Genomic DNA, 25,571 nt, shown 5'->3' on the forward strand with positions numbered 1-25,571 from the left:
TGGAAATTACTCAATTCAAACAGCTGAGTGGGGGAGTGGAGGGGAAGAAGCATACTAGTGCAGATTTGCTTGCCAGTTGACTAATCTAGAATGATAATGGAACTATCAAACAGCATTAACCTCTACAACCGAATGCAATGGGAGGCAACTTTGCTAGCAGCCCAAATAGCATCTCAGCTACATAGCAAAACATGCCTTATCCCATGATCAACACATGCAGAAGAAAAGTGACAGCTTCAATACGTAAACTGTAGCAGTATCAATACCAGAACTAAGATTTTCAACATGTTCTTGTAACATCAGCTGTTCCTGATGAGCAGACAGAACCTCTCCTGTTCCATTTTCTGTCCATTGCCTCTGGTCCTGTCACTGGGCATCAGTAGAAAGAGCCTGGTTTTTGTCTCCTTTGCACCTTTCCTTCATGTATTTATACACATTTATGATATTCCCACTGAGCCTTCTCTTCCCTAGGCTGAACAGTCCCACATCTCTCAGCCTTTCCTCTTAAGTGAAGGGACTGGAGCACCTCTCCATCTCTGTGGCCTTTTGCTAGGCTCTCTCAAGTATGTCCATGTCTCTCTTGTGCCTGAGGAGCTGAGAATGGGACACAGTACTTGAGGTGCAGCCTCACCAGTGCTGAGCAGAGCGGAAAGCTCACCTCCCTTGACCTGCTGACAATAATTTTGGCTAATGCAGCTAAGAATACTGTTAGGCTTTGTAGTGGAAAGTGCACATTGCTAGTTCATGTTCAAATCAGCATAGATCAGGACTTCCAGGTCCTTTTCTGCAGAGCTACTTTTCCACCTGGGTGGCCCCCAGCATGTACCTGTGCATGGAGTTCTTCCTCCCCAGCATGTACCTGTGCATGGAGTTCTTCCTCCCCAGGTGCAGGACTTGTCACTTCTCCTTTATGAACTTCATGATGTTCCTGCCAGCCCACCTCTTCAGCCTGCTGAATTCCTTCTGTATGGCAGCATGGCCCTACTGCGAGTCAGCCACTTCTCCCAGTTTTGTGTCATCAACAACTTTACTGAGGGTGCACTCTAACCCATTGTCTAGATCGTTAATGAAGATGTTAGACAGGACTGGGCCCAGTATTGATGCCCCAGGGTACTCCTTTGGGCTCTGAGTAGACTTTGCACCACTGACCATTAACCTACAGGTCCTGTTTTTGATCCACCTCACTGTATGCTCAACCAGCTCATACTTCAACAGCTTCACTATGAGGATCTTATGTGGGGACAGTTTCAAAGGCCTTACTGGAAGGCCTCCAGGAAGACTATCTACTGCTGCCTCACCCATCACGCTGGTCATTTCACTATGTAAGTTCATCAGACTGGTAAAGCATGAATTCCCTTGGTGAATCCATGCTGATTATCCCGATGATTTTCTTGTCCTTCTCAGGCCTGGAAATAATTTCCAGGATTATCTGTTTCATCACCTCCCCAGTAAAAAGGCATTCCCTGGAAATGCTTTTTATTTGTTATTTCTGCAATCCCAAACTGGTTTCATCATGCAGTGAAGGAAATGAGACTCACCTCAACTATACTAATCATATGAGGAAGAAGGCGATCCATTCGAACTTCCAGCAACATTACCAGAGCGCGGCAAACATTTTTGCGTACTTCAGGCTCCTCATCAGTAGCCAGCGCAAAAAGATTCTGTTGGAAATTAATACCAGTTAAAGTCTTAATTTACCAAGTTCATCTTGCGTTTAAATTTGTATTACTAGCAAACTAAAGTATCCAAATACGCAATTCTGTTACCTTCCCCACACCTCAGAATACCGTATTACTTCTTACAGATACTTGCTTTAGCAAATAGTATTTTCAGATTCTCAGTGTGCATAGTACACATGACAAAAACACTTGGGAATGTTAGACCCTGACACAAGAACATTATTTCCTGGCTATTTAATTTTTCTGTAAATGTAAATGAAGTTCTAAAGCAATGCTTCAGTATGCAACAGCAGCAAATTAAATTCTATAGATAACCTAAAGTACCACCCTTCTTGCTCATGTTCAGTAGTAGTATTAAAAAGACACCCATCACCCAGACAGATTAAATGACATGACGATCCCTGTACTGAGCTCTCTCCATCACAGTTAAGTAACAGACTGGTCTCATTACTTTTTACACCTTTATGCAAAAAAGTTTCCTCTAATTATGAAAAGGAAACACCTTTCAAAACACTACTTTTTATGTAAGAGACTGCCTAGACTAATCAACTCGGCACACAAGCATACAAAAACTTCAACACATAGGTTAAACATAAAGCTAAGAACAGTAAGCCAGAGATAAGTGGCAGTTGTAGAACATTATTCAAAGCTATTGAAAGAACAGACATTCATTTGCCTTAATCCCCAACCACCACCAAGAATGCATACCCACCTCAATAAAAGAATCTATGTGCATCATAAGAGCTTGCGTTCTGCTGATGATAAATTGATTGACGCATGCAACAGCGTGAGATCTAGAACAATCAAAATTTACATTTTTGTGATTTAAAACCTTTTTTGAAACCGTACGTAGGCATCAAAAACAAATCAGAATCAAATCACATTGACCAAAGATCACCTAGAAGCAAGACTGAAAAAAGTCTGTTCATCTACAGTATTACCAAGGAAAACTAGTAAATCACATTTTTAAGTACCACCTTATACTCCAATACACCTAATAAATATCAGAATGTAAAGTAAATAAAAACCAGAGCAGGATGACTGTATCTGGCACACTTGTTCCTAGCAGCATCTAAGGATGTTCTTTTTGAGCGTATTATGATTATTGATCTCCTCCACTATCAACAATTACATAAAAGTCAACATGGTGAAATTTTAACATGCCCTTCTTCATCTTTAAGTATCAAGTATAAGAGACCAAGTGTCAACAATACAGTTATAGCTTAGAACAAACATACACTTGCAGTTGGATACATACTGGAAGACTTCTGGTAGAAATGTACTACAACTGAAACACCTGTTCTAATCTACCTCATGCAAAGGCACTACTTACAGGTCTTTTTTTATTCCCAGAGATGCAAAAACCAAATTCTATAAGTAAAGGCAAAAGGCAAAACTACCTTTAAAAGCCTTTCAAGATCCATTCAAGTATTTATACTCCAAACTTAAACTCTGCTCAGACATTTCTTGGAAAACAGTCTCGTAAAACATTGCTCAAAAGCTGTTGGACAAATATAAGGCAGTTATTGGTACTACTAATATTCTTCATACTTCAGCACTATGTACTGAAATTAGGCTGCAGCTGAGAAGATAGCTTGCCTTAACCTTGAAATTGGTTTAAGAAAATCTCAAAGCCATAAACATAGTGAAGCAGACAAAGTTAAAGAAACTGTAGAATGTGGAAAGTAAAAAAAAAAAAAAAAAAAAAAAAAATTTCCATCTCTCCCAGCTGCATTCAAGCATTAAGCTTATTTTTTCAGAAGTGCAATTTCATGTTTTGTGTATTTGTCTTAACATGCATCTATTTCAGGTCAGTGAGTTTCTAAATCTTATTTTAATTCTATCATAAGATGGATATCCCAACCATACAAGTGTTACTGGACCTGACGCTCACCAACACAGATGAGCTAATTAAAGAGGTCAAGACTGGAGGCAGTCTGGGCTGCAGTGATCATACCCTAGTGGAATTCATGAGGGATATGGGCCTGGCAAAGAGTAAAGTGAGGACCCTGAATTTTAGGAGAGCAAAATTCCAGTTGTTAAAAAAATTGTTGTATGAGATTTCCTGGGAAATGTGTCCTTAGGGATAGAGAGACTAATTAGAGCTAGCAGCTCTTTAAGGACACTTTCCACAGAATTCCAGAGGTCTCAATTCCCACATGTAGGAAATCAAGCAGGGAAGGCAGAAATCTTGTGTGCCTGAGTGGTTAAACCTGCTGGTCTAACTGAGGTGTAAGAAGGAAATGCATAGGAAATGGAAGCCAGGGACACATGGCCTGGGAAGAGTATGGGAATGGAATCAGGAAAGCCAAGGCACGGTTAGAGCTGGCAAGGGATGCAAAGAATAATAAGGGATTCTACAGGTACATTAACCAGAAAAAGATGACTAAAGAGAATGTACACCCTCTGATAAGCAAAACTGGAGAACTGGTGACAGACACAGAGAAGGCTGAGGTTCAACAGTTTTTTGCCTCGGTGTTCACTAGCAGTTACTCTTCTCACATCTCTCAAGACCCTGAACCTCAAGGCAGGGACTGGGGGTATGAAGTCTCTCCCAATGTAAGTGACAATTGAGTTCGAGACCACCTGATGAACCTGAACATATACAAGTCTACGGGGCACAATGAGATGCATCCCAGGGTCCTGAGGGAATTGGCTGAACTACACACTGGTCAGCCTCACCACTGTACCTGGGAGGATCATGGAACAGATGCTCCTGGAAGCAATGTCAAGGAACCTGAAGGATGAGGAGGTGATTTGTGACAGCCAGCATGGCTTCACCAAGGGCAAATCATGCCTCACCCATGTGGTAGCATTCTATGATGGAGTGATTGTATCAGTGGACAAGTAAAGAGCAACTGATGCCATCTAACTGTACTTCTGTAAGGCCTTTGACACAGTCCCACACAACATCCTCGTCTCTAAATTGGAAAGATTTAATGGATTCAGGGGATCAAGAACTGGCTGGATGGCCACAGCCAGAGGGCCTCCAGCACCTCCAAGTAGACCTTACTGCAGCCTTTCAATACTTAAAGAGGGCTTCTAAGAAAGATGCAGACAGATATTTTATCATGGCCTGTACTGATAGGACAAGGGGTAATGGCCTGAAACTGAACAAGGGTAAATTTAGGTCAGGTATAAGAAAGAAATTCTTCACAGTGAGGGCAGTGACACATTCTAACAAGTTATCCAAAGCTGTGGATACCCCACCCCAGAAGTGTTCAAGGCCAGGCTGGTCAGGGCTGTGGGAAATCTGATCTAGTGAAAGACACCCCTGATCCATGGTGTGTGTGTGGGGGCGAGGAGTTGGACTAGATGATCTTTAAGGTCCCTTCCAACCCAAGCTGTTCTGTGATTCTAGGATAAATCTCTAGTTTCTCTACTCGTCCTTTTAATCTTCACCACCTACTAGTGCTGACAATAAAGAGTTACAGTCCTTAAGGTGCGCAAACACAACTTTCAAATAGGAGTTCAAGAAATACATTTCACAGAAATGCTCAGAATCCCAGTATCCACAGAATTCCTGCAGAATCATTCCCTAGAAGAAGGGGCCTCTGGAATTCATCTGGTTTCATTCAACCTACTGCACAAGCCAGACACCCAGAGCAGGTTGCCAGGAACATGTCCAAGTTGTGTTTGGAGATCTCCGAGGGAGACTCAACAACCTCTCGGAGCAACCTGTGCCAGCGCTCTGTCACAGGCATAGAAGGAAGTAGTTCCTGATGAGCAGATAGAACCTCCTGTGTTCCAGTTTCTATCCATTGCCTCTCGTCCTGTCACTGGTCACCACTAGAAAGAGCCTGGCTCGGTCTTCTTTGCATGCTCCCTTCAGGTATTTATCACATTGATGATATTCCCACTGAGCCTTCTCTTCCCTAGGCTGAACAGTCCCAGCTCTCTCAGCCTTTCCTCACAGGAGAAGTGCTCCAGCCCCTTCACTATCTTTGTGGTCCTTTGCTGTCTCTCTCCAGTATGCTAATGTCTCTCTTGTACCTGATCTGTGATCACACAGGTCAGACCCAGAGCTGGACACAGTACTTGAGCTGTGGCCTCACCAGTGAGGAGTAGAGGGAAAGGCTCACCTCCCTTGAGGTGATATTTTGGCTAATGCAGCTCAGGATACCATTAACCTTCTTTGAGCAAGGGTACATGGCTGGCTTACTTCATGGTAAAAGCTACCACTCTTGTTGATAAATACTAGCAGTAACAAGTTAATTCTTGAACCTTTTTTTTTTTTTTGGCCATACTTATGTTACTTAGAAGAAATTAATATAGTATTCAAGTGAAAAGATGAACCCATTTAATTTGACCCAGTTGAAAGATATAAAGCTTTATAAGTTTCAGGGCAGTTAGAAGAAAAAAGCAGAAACATTCTCCTGAAAGAACTCAGAAATTATCAGCAAATGATTTCTTGACTCTCTCATTGCTGTAGTCATTTCAAAACGAATGAGGCATGCAACATAGTTTTTTCAAATGATCCTGAACAAGCAAATGGCACAGAGATTCCATGCATGAACAATTTTCATGCTAGTCTGCTGGGTTAATAGATCAACCTCCACTTTTATACATCTTCCAAATCTACAGTCCATGATTTTGCATATCAAAGTGTTCCTTTTGTCATGTTGCCTACTATGAAAAATTTAATGCAGTGTTTAGAACTTAATATACTTTGTGGTTGTTTTTTTTTTTTTTTTTTTTTTTCAAATTAGACTATTTTGAATAGATCTACAAGACATCAACCTTGCTGCTCATTTAAATAATATCTTTAACATAGAACTGTAGTACAAGATATAAACCTACCTTATTTTTGCACTGCTGTGCTTGAAGAACTGCAAGAATTTAGGGATCATGATATTTAATGGTCGGTCCAATACATCACTATCTAATATTTCAGCAGAATCTTCACATATCTTCTGAAGAGCACCAAATGCACCCTGTTTAAAACACAAACAAACCATACAACTGTTCTTTCACATTCTGAAGAAAGCTATATGTCAGAACAGGTAATTTCAGCACAATACCACAGTAAATGTGGTAAGTTAAATGTAGAGTAAAATTGAAACATCCTTGAAGGCTTTCATCCTCTAACACTTTCATCTGTAGGCTCTCAAGCTGGACAAATGGTTGACAAGTGCTAATTTTCATTTTAGCATGCAATATTAATTTATTTAATTTTATCTTAAAAAATGCTCAAAAGCTGTTTCTTATTTGAAAAAACAACCTGGTGCAGGAGTATCTGATTTTATTTATATATGATTTTATTACAGGGTAAAACAGAACTGTATGTATGATGGTCTATTTGAGTCTCACTTTTAAGTGCTTTTTCCTTTTTGTTGGGAAAACAGCACTAAAACATTATGTAACAGCATGATACCTTGGACCATCATTCTATCTCTAAGGGTTATTTTATACAAAATGCTTCACATACCTATGGAGACAATATCAAATAACTGAAGTTGTGATCACAGTTTATTTTTTATTTTTAAATCAGACAAGACTTTTTTTCTTCCTTGGTTTATAACACTTAGGTTGGTATTTAATTCTTTTTCTTCACATACACTGAAGAAACAGTTCACTTCACACTAGCCTGATACAGCAATGACAGATCACTTTTCCAGATGAAGTTATATGAACGATGAACAACTGAAGCATTTAAGAAAGAAGAGTCAAGGTCAACTTGGTAATGCCTAAATGATTAGGCACCACAGAGCATAACTTATGGACACTTCCCATCTGAGACGCTACCAACTATCCATCTGCAGCCTTATTCTGCTTTTATGCAAAGAAAACATTCATTTGAATGAACGTTGAGAACAAGGAATGAAGGTAGAATAGGAAGTACCAACTTTGAGCCACTGTTATCTGAAGAGATTATATATGTATGTACGTATAAACAGAAAATACTATTCATATAAACGGTATATATGAAGAGACAAAAATAATCAATTTCAGATAATCTATTTCAAAGTAAGTCTCCTTACCTCGCAAGTATTGTAATCCTCAGAATCCAACAAGCTGCAAAGCTTTGGTAAGAGTTCAGGCCAATTCTGCAACTCCCCTTTTGAGGCAATGGTTGTTATCAGAATGCCTAAGTGAATCACAGAGGAATGCGGGAAATGAGATTTCATTTTCACGTTTCACACTTTTTTCATCTCCCCCTCTCCACCCTCCCCCGTCTTCTCAAAGAAGAAAGGAATTAAGAAATGGCAAACAGAGATAGGAAGTAGATTTAATTATGAATGATATTTGAACGGCTTTGAAATGCAAACGTTGGTTGTTTCTTCCTCCTACCATGAAGGGCTCAGACTTGAGAACTAAGGCAGAAAGTAATTCCAGTTAAGGAAATAACCATGTCCAAACACTAAGACAGGTTTGACTGTAAAATTACAAAGCACTGTAAAAATCCTGACCTCCAGTAAACAGAGAATCCACCTTAAATTAGCTCTTATGATACAGAAGCACGAACAAAGGAAGTACTTCATAATGGTTGTCATTATTCAACAAACTTATAACCTAGTAGTCAAGTTGTGAACACACAACTTAACCATGTTTATATAAACCATTATGGAAACATGTTAAGAGTGAAAAACCTGTTAAGAGCTTTCATACTATGGCAGGTCATCCAGTGACCATCTGTGGAGGCTGGCTGACTCAGGTCCAGCAAACAGATAGGACAGGCCAATGAGTCACTAATTCCATTTCCAGTACACACAGAAATTCCAAGAAAAACAAATCAGAAGACAAGGACAGGGAAGGCTGCTTAAGAACTAGTACAGACTTTATACAAGTCAAAATTTAAAAGTCAGCATAATTCACTACTAATACTGGTAGTTATGCCTCATCCCATCACTGGGAACCACTGGAAACAACCTGGCTCTGTCTTCTTTGCACCCTTCTTGCAGGTACTTACAGACATGGAGATCCCTGGACCTTCTCTTCCTTCCCTAGGCTGACCAGTCAGCCCCAGCTCTCTCAGCCTTTCCTCAGAGGAGAGGTGCTCCAGTCCCTTCACTATCTTTGTGGCCCTTTGCTGGACTCTCTCCAGTATGCTAATGTCTCTCCTGGACCTGAGGAATCCAGTATTTGAGGTGTGGCCTCACCAGTGCGGAAGAGAGGGAAAGGCTCACCTCCCTTGACCTGCTGGCAATATGTGTGCTAATGCAGCTCAGGATACCATTAGTCTTTGCAGCAAGGGCACGTTGCTGGCTCATGCAATTAAACTGAACGTCACAAAGTAATTTCTGACTTTTGACAGGTTTGAGTAAGACCTGAGAGTTAAAGCGGGCCTCTCCTTCTGACCAACATTCTAAGCTGCGAGTTTATAAATTGAAACTGAATATCTTTAAAAGACGGTCTTTGATGTGTAATGAACTTCACATCACCACTACGAATCTGCTGCTATTTCACTTGACAAATGTGAAATATAACATTAGCTGCAGCTATTAGCCCAACTTATGAGAAAGTCCAGAGGGATGTCAGAATTCGTTAAAAACAGAAGTGCAGTTGTCATGACAGCATCATTTTCTCATTATTTCAATTATATACAACCCTAATTTATAGCACCAGCTCTACCATAAAAAAAAATGAGTATGAAGTAAAAGCAGCTATGCTTCAGTACTTTCATGCCAATAACAGAACAGGGGAAGGCTTTTTTTTTTTTCTTCCAGGTGGTGTTTTGCCTCTGTAGCTCCTAAAAATCTGATTTCTGAACTCCTTAATTCTAAAAAGCCAAACTTCATGACAAAACTGCCCCACACAGAATAATCATTAACTTTCATTTCCTTTCTACAGTGAAGCTCTTCAGTCCTGCCACTTAATCAAACTATTTCACTTGCTTGCTTTTAAGCAGGACCTGACCAAGGTACAGTCCTGACCAAACCAGAATTCCTGGGAAGTTCTAAAAATAGTCAAACACCTTCTAAATAGATGCATTTATTTCCTGGTTAACTTGGTGGGTCCTCAACACATGCAGCAGTCCTTTTTAAATTTGAATCCGTATTTTAACATTGTCTTGAGGGTTTTTAAGATCTGTACTACACTGAACGTAGAAGTTTTGCACAGTTACTCATGTTGGGGTTAAAAAAAGCATAACACTAAGTGAGGAAAAAATAACACATTTACTATTCAATCTTAAGTCACTGTTCTAAAACCGACTCTATTGCTGTGTTCATTCTCTTCTGTGAGATGACTTCTGACAAGAGAATTTATCAGCTTGCCTCCACCTTGATCAAAAGGTATTAGCTTTTGTCTGGTTAGCACCAGATACCAGAGACCACAAAGGAGTGAAGGCTGCATTACTTCCCTGATGGTATTTTGATGCTGCTGTATGTGCTTGTTTTCCTCTCAGAATTACAGAGATCTTAGTTATGGTTGTCCCATTAAATTGATTGTGCTTGAACAGCAAAAAACTACGCATCTCAACGAGCAGCTCTGACTAGTAAATGCCAGCTCATATGCTAATAAGCTGTGTAGGTAGGTAGTAACACATTTACACCTTGCTGATATCAAGTCACTGGTGGGTATTGGACCAAGATCACTATTAAGACAGAAGTCTTTACTTCACACAGGAAGGTGCAAAGCATGTGCTAAATAGGAATCCTTACATATGTATGCTCACAGCTGATCACTTGGTATGCATCTTCAGAGTTTGTACCTGACTGAATAATCCCTGCAAAGATCCCTTAAAGCTCAACAGTAATTTAACTATTAATCCACAAACTATTTTTTACTAGGAGAAATCAAAGAACTGATTGAAAACAAATAAACAACCCCTACAGAAAAGCAACCACCACCAAACCATGGAACAGCCCTAAGACAGCACTCCAAATGGAGCTGGAATATCTCCTTTAGACAGTTCCATTGTACGACACTGACAATTCCTATGAACAAATAGTAAGCACAACCTCTAGCCTGAAAGTTTCTATTGTTGTTAAGGAAATGAGGCATTAATAAAAATCACAGTAAATCAGCTTCAAAAGTGATGAGACAGCAAAAAAACAAAAACTAAGAGATGGGCATTTTTCCTCTAGCCCAAAGTAAATAATAGAGCTGTCCAGGGAAGCAATCCTATAGAACAGATAAAAACAAAATCAAGTGACTCTAACGGAGCAGTAACTGGTAGATTATTTTATATGCTTGCTGAGCCAACAGGAATCAGTTAATATGAGCTGAATTTCCTCTGAAGTGGCACATGCTCTCTTTCTTCCTTTTGTAATCATCTATATCGTTAATGCTTTTTTACTTTTTTTTCCTATTTTTTTGGAGCGGACAAGGAGAATTACTGCAGTGGCTGTAGTAATTCAGGAAAATCATATTCTCAAAGAGCAGACAGGAAAAAAACCCTCTGCTTATAAAAATAACAATAATGCACACTTGCAACATTTTATGGAAGAGGCGCACTAAAACAGTTAGGAAATCAGAACTTCATGTAGCAAAAAAAAAAAAATAAACACTTGTAGATGATGTCCTAATCACCACAATTTATCTACTGTTTTCTAGAAGAGGTGTTTAAAAGCAGAAGCTCATTATGTGAATGTATGTCACACATGGTACAGTAATTATGATTCCCTGAAGGGGTATGAATGTATGTGCATACATGGGTGGGGAGGGAGGAAAAGAAAGCAGCTACATAAGTATTTAATTGAAGCAAATGGAGTGCTGAAATAGTTCTGAAGTCAGACCTTTGTTCCTATTTTCAGGTACAAAAAACAGCAAAGAGCTGAGTTTTAGTAGATTTAAGTAAACTTATTTTAGTTATATTTTAAGAGATGTGAACTGAATTGCTAAATCAACTTAAGAAAACAGGAAGCAAAAATAAGTCCAACTTGCACATATTCATACTGAACATTAATATCTGCATTGAAACATTCTGAAGTTGCAACAATTACCAGAAGCAAACAGTTTCTGGAGTTTAATAACTCTTTAGCCTTCTAGTGAGGCTCCAACTCATATATTCTGCATACTGAAAATGTTACCGATATCAGTAAGAGCAAACTCACCTACAGTAGCTCTAATCAAGGGAGAGGAATCACCAATGTTGTTCAGACATTCACTTTTAATGAAGTCAGTTACCCCATTTGGGAAGTTGTGAAAGTGTGCTTTTACATTATTCTTCAAGATAAGACCACTCAAGGAACGTGTTGGTTCATCTGCAACAGAAAATAAGTTACATTCAACCTTCAATCAGCTCATAGAATAAGGCAGATTTCAGTAGTTCAGTAGAATTCAGTAGTTCCATTTATTCAAAATTAGACTATTAGTATTGCCTATTCAACATTTTGAGATACAGTTTTCTAGATATAGGCAGGGAATAGATCTGAATTCACAGGGTAAGAGAAAAAACTCTACTCCCTGAGAAATAGCGTTTTATTTTTCTACAGAATATTGAACTCCCTTCAGATACCAGCTGTTCTACTGACCCATTAAATTAATAACTAAGATGGAGACAAAAAAGGCTTTAAACACTGTTAACAGGTGTTACATAGTGCAAACTGTAAGAAAAAAAGCTACCAGAACGGACCTAAACAGAGTAAAAATTCAAATTAAGACCACCTTGAGTTTCAGTTCAAGTTTGAGTTCGCTGAGTTATTTTTTCCTGTGTATTCCTCTAAATTACTGCAATAACAGGAAGAATGGAAAAAGAACAGCTGAGACCTTTCAGTTATATTGGAGTAGGCTTGTGCTTGGTTCTTCATGAGAATGAATAACTTAGTTTTACTTCTAAAACACACTGAAAGTGAAATCTGAATGTTCTATAAAGAAAGTTTATACTATAAGAACCTTTACATTTACAGCAACTCTAAACAGCACATAAAGGTAATTTTAATTAGTATTTTAGTCACATGTTTGAATTTTTTTTTTGCTATTGTTCATAGCCCTGACCTGGGCAAGAAATAAGAATATTCAAGGTTTATTTGCAACCAGAATTACAGTTTTCACACAGATCTATTGTAGGTTTTCAAAATGATTAATATCCAGATAGAATAAAGATAAGTAAAGTAAGATATGCACTTTTCAAAAATAAAGTATTTTAACATTAAAGTTACTGCATCACAACATAGTACTCTCAGTACACCCCGATGTCTTCAACATCTGGCAGTCAGACACTTTTGTTATGATCAGGGCTAATTAAAACAGAAGCAGCCCTTCTCAGGACAGGGTTTTTTTGCTTGGTTGATTAGAAATTAAAGCTCATTTTAATCAACTTATCTTATTTAAGCTCCAAAACCAGAAAGCCATCAGGCACTCTTTAATCTATTTTCTATGTTCATATTTCATTTTTCCTGAAGAAGCATTATTTTTCATGCTTTGTAACTATAAATGTATTGATTCAAAAACACAGCTTTGGTATAGAACTCATTATTATAAACCAGGAAGCCACACACTAAATAAGTATTTGAAACAATTATGCAACTTTACCTACACCATAGGTTTTAAGTACCATCAAACTTTAACTAGTACAAAAAAAAAACAACAACAAGCAAACAAACAAAAAACCCACATTGTTTCATTTGTATAGTGTAGCAGCATTTCAAGGGCCAACAAATTTTCTGGGAGAATGAAAAAGGAGGGGCAAAGAGTGTTTGCTATTTTAAATGGAGACTAGATGAGTGGAGAAGCTTTTCACAACCACAGAACTTGGTTATGACTTGTGCCAGACAGTATAACTACTACTTGGCAAGTCAAACCAAATAATTCCATCATTTTTTTCAACAATTTGAAGATATCATCAACAAAATTCTGTTAGAGAATGACCTACAGAAAGAAGTTCCCATTTGAATGCATGATCAGCTTCAGTTTTGACTGAAATACTTACTGAATTAAAAGTAAAATCTCTACATCTACTATTAAACCAATTTTATGTATCAAACTCTGACTGCTTTACATAACTGCAATCCACTGACAGCAGATCTTCAAGAAATCCAGTGCTCCGTAAGCAATTAAAATTGTGCCTATGCGTTTGGCCAGGACAGAAGCCAGAGGAGTCCTTCTTTAATTCCCATGTGATTTAAAGTCCTTGCAAGCCACAATTTATGCATCATCTTAGTGACCAGTTAGACACAATACAATAATTGCTCACTCTTTTATCTGCCAGCAGTATCTTCTTAGGGGTGCAGGAGGTCAGAGTTACGTCCAAGGTCTGATTAGACACGATATGTTAGCTGCTATTAGTATAAACTAATATTAGCCAGAAAATACTAAACACTCCATTAAGGAAAAACAGTTGTCCTTTAGTATGCCTGAACATGATTGCAAAAGTGACAAAACAACAGCTTCAATTTAACCAAGCAAAGATACAGTTACTAAGAAATTTCTCAGATTAGCCATCTGGTTTAAATAAATATCAAGGCTGCCTTTAAGAAAAATGCTGCTGAAGTACTGCCTTATGGAGCATCCTGTGGAGTGCAGCAGTATCAAGTATCTCAAATCCATTCCTTTAGCCAAGATAAGATAAGGATAGAAAGACTATTTTTCACAGTAAACATTTATCGCAGACTTGCAAAGATTGCAAGGGATTCATACCAGAAGTCACATCTCTGTCAAATGGCAAAGAACAAGAAGCAAGAAAAGCAGAAAGATTCAAGACAAAAAACAAAGCCAATTATCACCATGCTGAGAGGTGGCAAACAGATCACAAAGACGGGCCAAAGAGACTACTAAACAGACCCTGACTATTTAAGCTACAGAAGCAACACAGAATCTGACGCTCAGGCATTTTAAAAACCACACCACAGTCAGAATCTTAGTTTGAGAAAAAAACATTCTGATACCTCACTGCATGAAGATATCTAAGGAATTCAGGGCATTCAACAACTTAACAACTACACTGTCAGAAAACAATAATATAGGTCTGAGGAGTTTTTGCTGTAACACCAAGATTACAAGCAGATGGCCTAAGAGCTGAGTAAGACACTCTTCAGTCTTCATAGATTTTGTGCTAAGTTCTGTCAGCCATATGCTTCAGCCATCAAAAGAGATTGCAGTCTTGCCTCCTATCTCAGTCAGCCCTGAAGTATAGAGTGGACAAGAACATACAGTACAAGAAAAAAGGGAAGTGAAGCAGACCTCTAGCATTTGATGTCATCTTCACTGCCAAATTAATCAGCAGAAGATCCCCCATTCACCTTACCTCACTTCACAATATAGCTATTCAAATATTATGTGGTTTTGAGCAAGTTTTCAACTCCCTTGCAAGGCTGTAGTACTAGTTTAAGGTTTTAATGGCTCACAAAGTACTTAAAAAACAGTACTTAAAAGCACTGCTGTACTAGCCTTAAAGAATGAGATTGTGCCCTTAAATAAACACATTTCCTCTAATCAGAACGTGTATGATACTGGGTATATATGTGAAAGCAGTGCATCTTCTGTAGTTCACCTGAAAGTCCAACCGAGTTAAGAAAAAGACTACCATGCAAAAAAACATATGAAACATATGACTGTGTAAAATGATTTATAGACTCTTACTCTGACCAGTAAAATATCCATAGAAGTAGACATGGGTGCCATGATGTCAGGGTAGTGTTCTGCCTGAGTGGACAAGATGTCACGCAGATACATATTAAAGAGTGTTTATTATTCTTCATAGAATTACAGATCAAAAATGGTTTCTCCTACTCTTGAGGGTAGGTGTTGGTGTCTGATCTAGGCTGTGATGGCTCCTAAGAAGCAACACCACCACCTCTTTGTAGATTGTCAGAAAGCAGACTTGCTGTGATATGTTATGACGACGTCAGAACAGTTTCAGTGGGTTATCTTGCAGTGCTGAGGCAGGTGCAATTGATTAACTCACCACTCCCGTGAAGCCAAATCTAGCCCTATAAGAGGAATGCCAGTTATCGATTCTCACACTGTTCGTGTGCAAGTAACAATGCCACCCCTTTAACGCTAATTGGAGAGGAACACAGAAAAAAATACCAGTAATAATAGTACACACTGTATTTTTCCTACCCTCGGAGCTGAGTATCTTTCCTACAAGCAATCTGAAAAGCCATGTAAAAGTACATCTTGATCCCACAGTCAAGATGTCTGATGCTAATAAAAACTGACTTCCAAAACCAGCCAAGAATTACTCCTGCTTTTGCGAAGCATTTTGAAATCCTTTCTCCTCCTTTTAAATGGCAATTCTTACACTTCAGAACCCCATTCAGGTTTGACTCAGCTGTGCGTTCTGCTTTCACAAGTTATTCAGGTACAACAGTGTCATGACAGAGTCATAAGTACCAATAATGGCTGCAGTCTGCATTCAGCTCAGTATAGGCAGCTTATGACAGCTTAGCCCTGCAGCACCTGACTGAGCAATGCTATTCCTTCTTAGTGAAATTGGTTGCTTCATCTGAAACAGCACACAGCGACCATTCAAGCAGGTATAGATTCAACAGAATGTATTTTTATTTCAGTATCTCCAAGGAAAAAGCATTCACCTAACTCCAAGTGATCAGAAGGATGTTCTTCTCTTAACCAGAGGATCTACTACTGCACGGGCAATTCTGACTCGCAAGCTTTAAGTCTCAGAGAATTTTTAAGCATTCCACAATGGTCAAGAGCCAGCAGTGTGCCATAGAAGTCAAGACGGCAAACTCCATTTTAGGTGCATTAAACATAGCATAACCAGCCAGTCAAGAAAGGCAAATTCTCCCACTATATTTAGTATTGGTGTGGTCTCACCTTGAATGCTGCGTGCAGTTCTAGGCTCAAGAATAAGGAAAGGATGTTAAGGTACCTGAATGTGTCCAGAGGAGGGCAACAAAAATTGTAAAAGCTGGAAGATAGTAGTGGCTGGAAGTCATATCTTGCAACACGTGGGTTGTCTATTGTGGAGAAAAAGAGGCTGAGAGATCACCTCACTGTTCTCTGCAGCTTCCTGAGGAGGGCAAGTGCAGAGGGAGGTGTTAGCCTCTGCTCCCTGGTCACCAATGACAGGACATGTGGGAACAGCACAAACCCAGGGGAGGGTCAGACTGGACATGAGGAAAAATTCTTTTACTGTGAGGGTGGTCAAACTCTGGAACAGGCTTCTTAGAGAGGTGGCTGATGCTCCATGCCTGTTAGTGTTCAAGAGGCATTTGGATAATGCCCTCAATAACACGCTTTAACTTTTGGTTAGCCCTAAAGTGGTCAGGCAGTTGGGCTAGATGATTTTTGTAGGTCCCTTCCAACTGAATTGCTCTAAATGACTCGATGATCCTTGTGGGTCCCTTCTAACTTGGGATATTCTATGATTCTAAATGATAGACACTCCAAGCTTTCTCTCATTTTCCTCCCTCCACAAGGAAAGGTGACTGTGGAAATCTGAAGTAGAAACTGGAGAATAAGGAGGCTGAAGATGGATTTCAAATGACTTGGAAGAAGAGAATCAGCACAGCCACATATTAAAGCTTCTTAGATACAGTCTCATTTTAATTAGCATTCTAAATAGCAGATCAGTCACTTTGCTCATAGTGAGAACTCTTGTGAAGGCAAAGAGTAAAACAAAAAAGTTAAATTTCTCAAGTAATAATAACAAAAGAAACTATATAAAGGAGTATTGAATTAAAAGCATGTATCTGCTCCCTAATTTCTTATTGCAGGCTGATGCACATCTATTTAGGAAGAACACTCCCACTAGTGCCAAAACCCTACACTGCCATTTGCCAGAATGCAACCTAAAATATCAAACAAAATACGAGTTCAAGTGTACAGAAAGGTCAGACAGAAGAGGAAGAAAATATGCCAAGTGCACGTTCAAGAAATAAAAATGACAGAAGATTGCCTTAATGAACTAGTTACTCATTACAGGGGAAGAAGCCTTCCTGGCAAGGAAGTCTCAGAAAAACAAAGTAGTTTGTCTCTATAACAGAGACCTGTATGTGCCTGCAAACACAATTTTTTGTTAAGATATACCTACAGAATGTAGACAGCAGAAGTGGCCAAAACTTCCAATGCATGGCATGGCCTAGTATACAACACCAGTGTTGCTGGGTATCTTATTTTGTACTTCCCAATACTCACTTCATAGTCTGAACAGTATTCGGAATTACCAGAATTGATAACAAGGCCTTATTTCATTGATCCTATTAATCCTTGTGTTCCAACAGCTATTCATATAATAGATGTCATGTTCGCCTTCAATATAGTCAGAGAGTGAATAAACTTCCATTCATCTCACCAAGCAATTTCTTCAGAGAGATTAATTACTCTAATTCCTAATTCATTCATTGCCAAAGACTGGCTAGGTCGCTTCCATCACAAAGCTCATCATTTCTTTTTCCAATGCACTTGAATTAGTGCTAAGGTACAGACAAACAGAAGAGACAGAGGATGATAGTCTTTAGATGTTCTACAACTGCAACAATATCCTGTATTTGTTACAGAGTTTGGGATATTGTAGCAAATCATTCTCTCCTTACACTGAATTTCCATTTGGTATTAAGGATTCTTCTGTTCTTTGGTAGAATTCTAGCACCAATTCAACTGCTGGATCAGGAGGCGATGCATAAAATGGCGTTAAAGAGCTGAGACAACCAGTTTGTGGGGATACAATAGAGAAGCTGAAAAGAACAGTGAAACCAGAGAATTCTTTAAAACTTTTGTGGTTTTGCAAGCCTATAGAGATGTACAAATTTTTGCACTGTTCGACCCGTGGCCATTATTGGTTAGAATGAAAAAAAATTGTATAACTAACCAATAAATTAATTTTTGGTCAGCAGTTCAACACTCTTCCCATGTTCTTAACAGCTCAGCTTTATTTACAACACGATCTTCAGAAGCATGGCTGTTGCCACTTAAGCAATAAATATGCAACACTTCCAGCAGAACACTTCCAGCCTTGTTTTGGTATCTTACAGACGTTCCTATAGTTAGGCAATTGTGTCATTTTTTTTTTCTGTGACTCACAGGAATCAACTGAGCACTGATTAATTTCAGACCAGCCACTACATTTCAGGGTTGTTAACATACTTAGATACACTGAATGTTTTGAAACATCTCCAATCTTGTTTCTGACTGGATAGTGTACCATACCACTTTAAGCTTAAAGTATTATACTTAAGGTTACTTAAAATCCCAGGGGAAAAAAAAAGAATTTTTTTTCCTGCTGTAAAGCTCATAAAGGTATTTCTGTACCTGTCACTCTAAAGACAACATTTATCTTGTCTCATGACACTGCGCTGTCAGGATCTTTATTTTCTTGGTTTTAGCTGTTACAACACAGCCTATTTCTCAAAAATGGATCAGAAATCTTCACAAACAAGAGTGACACTTGTGATGATTTTTAGAACATTTTGCATTTGCACATATTAAATCCACACCAGTAGTTAAAACACACAGCATGAGCTTATTTCTAAAAAAGCCTTAACAGCTTTGAGAGCAAAATGAGCACACTGAGCAGTTTTCCTTTTAAATAGAAGTTACACCCTAACAGTTAAAGTTGCCAATATTACAGGAGTAAGAGGGCAAAATATAAGCCACGCTTATAGTCAGTGTATCACCATCTGCAAAGTGAATAACACTACTCTCATCTCAGTCACTTAGTTTTTTTTTTAAAGCAATCCACACATGTATATTCTAACAAAGAGAGGATGAAAACCACAGCAGAAGACACGCTAGTCTCAAGCACCTGAGAACTGCACTGAAGCAAACACTACAACTTGGTGGACAGAAGTACACTTAGAAATCACACCAGCAATATCTTCCCTCTTCTCTAGGGAAACACCACATGGGGATGGTGGGTACTGGCTTTTTAAGTATGCTTTGACGTGAGAAGCAACAAAGCAAATGTCACTGAGTAAGAAAGTATGACTTAACAGAAGTATACAAATAAACGCCCCTTGTAGCAGACTACATTCAGCTTTTGAGATACATACTAAGGTAAGACTTTAAAGAGATGGCTGAATACTTCCCACTTACCCCAGAAATAAAGCCACGTTTTTTTTGGAGCCAAAACAGACCATACACTAAAGACCACCTGAACTTCAGAAGAAGAAAAAAAGTTTGATAGCCTTAATAATCAAGGGAAAGCCTGAGAAATTCTGTCCTTTCTTTTCATAATACTATTCAGAGAAAACAGAAATTCTAAGATTTCTCCTCCCAAAATGACTTTGCTTGCAATGAACAGCACCTTTGAAGAGCCTACACCAACGTAAGCATATCAGGGTATTGGGTTAGAAAACAGGTACTTACAGTCAATGAACTTGTTACTGTACCTGCTCTTTCTCAGTATTTTCCTTACATGGGTTTCAGGAATAAGAAAAGAGATAATAATAGAGATCCCATACTCTGATTCTGGATGCTCACAATAAGGATTTCCAAGAAAGCATTCCTGAACCATTGAATCACATAACACAATCCACTGGTAACTTCAAAGTTTCTTTCAAGACTCTTAAAAGAAAAAAAATAAATAGATCTGTCATTTCTCACCTATGGTATGTATGCCATGAAACTGCTTAGGAGAAACATTTTACTGAAGTCTGTATTACAATACCCCTGTGGGGGCACAGAAAGGAGGAGTTAGCTGCCATATAGGTGAAAAAGCATGCAGTTTTCAGTGCTCTGATCTGACAAAATTAATCATCTCATGAGTTGGTTTCCCTTAAGAAACGTATGCACCTCAATTACTTTTTGCATTGATTCTAATACCGAGGTGGGATTTATTTATTTATTTTAATTCTCAATATATCAGAATTTAAGGGGAAAATATTTCACTGTTGTTTCACTATGACACTATACATTCTGTGTAGCACTTTAAATTCTAAGTAAGGATACATTAATCTGAGTTTAATTCTGAATTTTAATCCCATCAGATATCAGATTCACTCCTTGATAGCTATTTTAGTATATTTAAGTGACATCATGATGGATGATGGGTTTTGTGGGTGATTTTTTGGGGGTGGAGGTGTTGTTTTAATTTAAAAAACACCTTTTTCTGGTTTAATCCTGCTCATCAAAAATACCTTCCTGAAACTGAAAGCTGGTTAATCAACACATGATCTCACACAGGCCTTTTCTTACTCAGCTTCAAAGATCTTTCAACACCAACATGCTAAGTCAATCTATAATGGAATGAAAACTACTGGCCAGACTATATTTGAATTCCAGCACTTATCAGAAAATATTCACTTTAAACCTACAGAACCACTCTGGATCCTGGTAATAGTTTAGGAAAAGCCATTCCAAATTCCGCCTGCAGACCTAGATGAATCATTAGTGTCATTATTAATAGAAAATAAGCTACCATGTGTGGCATCTTCTATTGAAACAAACTTTGGCTGGGGAGGATGGACAGGAAAAATACTAACAAACCTTCCCATGGTAATGCTCCATGAGCAAGTAAGGTACTCTGAATAACGAAGTGACACATGAAAATACAGTGGTTGAGACACTGCTCTATTTTCAACTATTTATCCTGTTGCACATATACGAAGTCCATTGGATTATGATCTTGGATCACGTTTTAGTGACTGACTCTTCAGCCCATCCTGAAGTGGGAACTCCAATCTTTGGTCTCACTAGTGTTATCTCTGTAGACAGATTATACCCTAGTGTGACGCAACAGGATAAATAACTATGGCTACATGGGCCAGCAGAATGATATCAGGGCCATTATGTGTTTGTCTCAAGGTATGCTGCCATTAGCCTAGATCCTGGCAAAAAGCACAGCAGTGAATCTAAAGGACAAAGTAGAAGGAACCCAACTCAAGGCTTTAGAGACACTATCCATAAACTAACAATGACTTCTGTTGCTTGTCTAAGCAGGATAAAAGACAGATCTGAGAAAGGACTTATTTGTTTTTTTAACTAGAACTTTTATTAGTAGTCACGTTCTTTTTTCACAATATAAAGAGGTATTAGGTATGTCAAATCTTACCTAAGAAGTGGTAAGCTTTGACACAACTTCGGTTCTTCCAATTCTTATATAAAACATCCACCATCTTGAAGGCCACATCAGGCCTCGTAGAATACCACAGTAGTTCTGACACATTATAAAGACAACTTTGCTTTTTGCTGTCTCTGAGTTGTGAAGACCCTATTCTGGCATGGATACAAGTGTAAACATAGTGGGCATCCTCCACAGAGATTATAAAGTTGCAATGTAGTTTCTCTTCATAGTTGAACAGAGAACTGTTGCCAGGAAGCAACAGAGTAGTCTTTGCTGATGTAAGCACACCCTGTCATCTCAGAATATGCTGATACAACATTGCATCAACCAAGTATCATGCCACAATTATGACAGTCAACACTCCCTAACTGACATGTCGAATTCATGAAAATTAGTTGAGTATTATTGGTGAATGACAATGGTCATCACCTTCTGATAATTTAGTGTAAGCCTGATCATCCTCTCATTCACAAAGTTCAGAAGGCTGCAGAAGATAAAGTAAGGTGTAATTATAGGTTAAAAATAATAATTAAAAAAATCACAGGGAATTGAAAGGATTTTTCTACAAAAGCCAACACAGACAATTAAGAAGGATGCTATTTTTGCCAGTGTGTTTTCAATGGGAAGAGGGGGGCAAGGTATCTATCAAACATTCACTTACAGAAGGCATAAACCAATTAAGGTTTTGATACAGACAAACTTGAGGTATTTCATCATTTGCGTCAGTAAGGTCTGAAACAAAACCCAGAAGTTCTGCTTACAGATTGAGCCACCTGTATTATGATACCTAGAAATTCTTCCTCTGATCTGCCTCATGCTTCAGATGTCTTGAACAAGTGCCTCAAAGCACCATAACTAGAGACCAGGACTATCTGCAGCGAGATAGTAAGAAGGCTCAATTTTCAGATGTTTTCTTGTCCTTTCCTTCAAGGGAACAGAGTTGTGACTACAGAAGGAAATATGTAAGCAAGGAAAGGAGGATTTAGATACACGACTTGGAACAAAGAATGAAAGCTCCAGAAAGAAAAGAAGAAAAGAACAACAGAACAACATGACACTCTGGACTATTTCAGTCAACCACAAAAAAAAAAAAAGGAAAAAAAGAGAAAAGGATCTGGGAAGCAGCAGTAGTAATACGCACACATTCCAGCAAGTTACTTATTTACAGAAGACAGGCTTACAGGGTTCTGAGCTCAGTTCAGGGGACACCTTAAAAAAAAGAAAAGAAGAAAGATGCCAGGGGAGCACAGCACCACTACATTATCTGCCAGGCTTTATACCTGTCAAACCAGGAAGAAACAGCTACAGTAACAGAAAATCTGAATGATACTTTCATTTACAAATAAAGACAAGCTTCTTTCAAACACTTTTCAATTAATATAGACTTCATCTTGCCGAACTGAGGATGATCTCTGAGCACCATATTTCTAGGGAGTTATCTTCTAGAGAGCTATACCTCAGCCTTCAATGATTTGGGATCATATTTTATTCCATCAGCTTGCCTACTGTCTGACTTTCAGGACAGCGTGCTATTTCCTGGATATTCATTTTTTTACATTCTATGATATTTATAATGTCAGGATTTGCATTTCTGAAGATAGCATTGCAAGTCTGGACAAACAAGTAGAAGAAAAAAAAAGCTCGGGCATTTGTTAGCTGTAAGACTGGCCTTATATTTCCACTGATAAATTGCAGCAGGGCAACACCTGTATTCAGGAAGATCCAAGCCTTTATCAGCTTAAAAAGGCTCACAGAAGTTTAACACCAAAACCAAATCAAAACCCACATTATGTGCAGTAGTACCACAAGAGACCTAAAACCTGCATGTTTTAAGCATTCAGATACAGGAACTTTGTTCGGACAAAGCTAAGGCTGGAAGGGAAAATAAAGTTACACTTCCTTCAACTGGAAAGTAATATTTCTGGTACTAAAAAAAGGCGACAACTTGGTACAACCTTTGTTGCAATAAAATAAAGGTGCTTAAAATACGCTTATATGACAGCTCCTGAACGTAGGAATTCTGTAATGGTGGATTAAAATGCATCTTTAAGTACAGTTTTCTAAACAGCAGTTTCAACAGTGGCAAAAATTCCATCAAAGGTTAGTCACACCTGCTATCAAACCAAGTTGTTTTTTGCCCCATGCACTAGCTACCAGACCACTTTAATTTCCACTGACTAAACTGTCAGTCATGTTGGAAGCTTACTTCTGTGGGCCCTTTTGCTGGGAAGTTATGGCCATAAGAAAAGCATGACTTCCAACAGCACTGATCTCTCAGCTGTGTCATGAAGCACACTATTTCCCTTCTCTAGCCAACAGACTTGTAGGACAGATTGCCAGGAGAAACCTCCTCAGGATAGACAGTGAAAGAATACTTTCCCAGTTGTAATGAAGACAGGGTCCATCACATTTCCCCTACTGTTCCAAGAGGATGCAAGAGTAATAGCAGTTCTAAAAGTCTCTTTACCTTACTTCGCAGGAATACTAAGGGATGGAGAGCTGCTGGCCCTTGGATTCAAAGCAAAACCAGCCAACAGTCCTCTGTTATCCCTCATTAGTCTTATCTAAGCAAGGTAATGAGATATTTGGAACTTAGCTGTGAAAAACACCACCACACTGTGAAAAACACCACCACTGGACTCTATTATGACACAGAATCACAGAATGGCTGAGGTTGGAAGGCACCTCTGAAGATCATCTGGTCCTACCCCCTTGCTCAAGCAGGGACACCTAAAGCAGGCTGCCAAGGACCATGCCCCACCTTCAATAATCTGAAAGTTTCCTGGCCTTGAAATACAAAGCTGAAGAAGATCAGCTGCCTTGGACAAAAGATTATGACTGAAAACGTGACTGATGCAGGACAAGATCTTCTCTGAAGCAACAGATATTTCTCAGTAGTCTCACGGAAGACTACATGATGTACCTGAGAGATATCTGTGCAGGATGATCCTAGACAGCTCTTCTTAGAAGTTAACTTGCTACTTCTCAGTTTGGTTGCCTCCCTCAACCCACCAGATTATAAATGTTTCCTCCCCGCAATGTAACGGCTTTAAAACAAATGTTTTGTAATGATTAGCATCTCCTACCTTTCATTCCATTCCAAACAAATTAATGTGTGTAAACATTAAGAAGGGGTAAAAAGATTATTGGATAACCTAAGCAGATCCATTAGAGAGATCCTGACATCATTAAACATACATCAGTACCTAGAACCTCAAGCTCAAACGGCGAGCAGAATAAAGAAGGGGAAATTAGCAGGTTAACCAGTGTTAGAAAACATATTGAGAGGAAAGATGTGAAGCAACCTCCTCACCATATCCTTTGTACAAATTCCAGATCCCAGTACCAGACTTGCTTTGTGTTTTTATTTTTCTGTTACTGGTTTAAAGCACACAAGCAATTGAAGTATGGTACCACATTCGTTAACATGTAAGTGTTGGGTACTTTACAACTACACTACCAACTTGCTCAATAATTTATTATCTTGGCTGATTCAGGTCTTGAAAGCACTCTATCAAATTTCAGAGATTTCCACAAGGCCTTAAAGATTATCGGAATACTTCCTATGCACACGATCCAAAAGCACTGTGATTTGTCATTAATGACAAACATAAAAAAGCCACGTGCTAAAACAGGTCCTGAAATAAATCTCTCACTAGTTAAGACCTCACAGATCAGTAGCTGTAGTACACTGGAAAGAAAATCTTTCACATGAATTTACCAGCAGGTAGAAGCTATGTAGCATGCCATACAGAGCATGTACTAAGGTCCATAAGAATAAGCCCTCAGTAAATACGGAGTAGATTTCTAACTCCATTTTACTAGAATGACAGGGAGATGGGGGTCTGGGGGGGAAGGAGGCATTAACTAGAACACCATTTTACAAGAACGACTTCAGGATGAAGGTTCTGACAGGCAGCCTCTTCAGACAACTCTAGTATGTGATCTTTAAAATGTTTAGCAGGCTGATTACTAGATGATTTTAACTGGATCTAGCAGCTTGTTTTTATGTTGTCTACAGTCACAATTCATCACCATGA

At 38.7% G+C, this 25,571-nt stretch overlaps 1 protein-coding gene across 2 annotated transcripts in view; it reads right to left on the reverse strand.

The window, feature by feature from the left end:
- The window catches only part of TNPO1 (transportin 1), a 62,367-nt gene that overhangs the window by 32,360 nt on the left and 4,436 nt on the right, over positions 1–25,571 (reverse strand). For both annotated transcript variants that reach the window (XM_035565803.2, XM_050716532.1), the window contains 5 exons: positions 11,678–11,827; positions 7,661–7,767; positions 6,480–6,613; positions 2,392–2,473; positions 1,539–1,661 (listed from right to left, as the gene is read on the reverse strand). In XM_035565803.2, the coding sequence (XP_035421696.1) occupies positions 1,539–1,661; positions 2,392–2,473; positions 6,480–6,613; positions 7,661–7,767; positions 11,678–11,827 (596 nt within the window). The remainder of the gene's footprint in view (positions 1–1,538; positions 1,662–2,391; positions 2,474–6,479; positions 6,614–7,660; positions 7,768–11,677; positions 11,828–25,571) is intronic.

This window comes from Cygnus atratus, chromosome Z (assembly GCF_013377495.2).
Source record: "Cygnus atratus isolate AKBS03 ecotype Queensland, Australia chromosome Z, CAtr_DNAZoo_HiC_assembly, whole genome shotgun sequence".
In the NCBI taxonomy this organism is placed as follows: domain Eukaryota; kingdom Metazoa; phylum Chordata; class Aves; order Anseriformes; family Anatidae; genus Cygnus; species Cygnus atratus.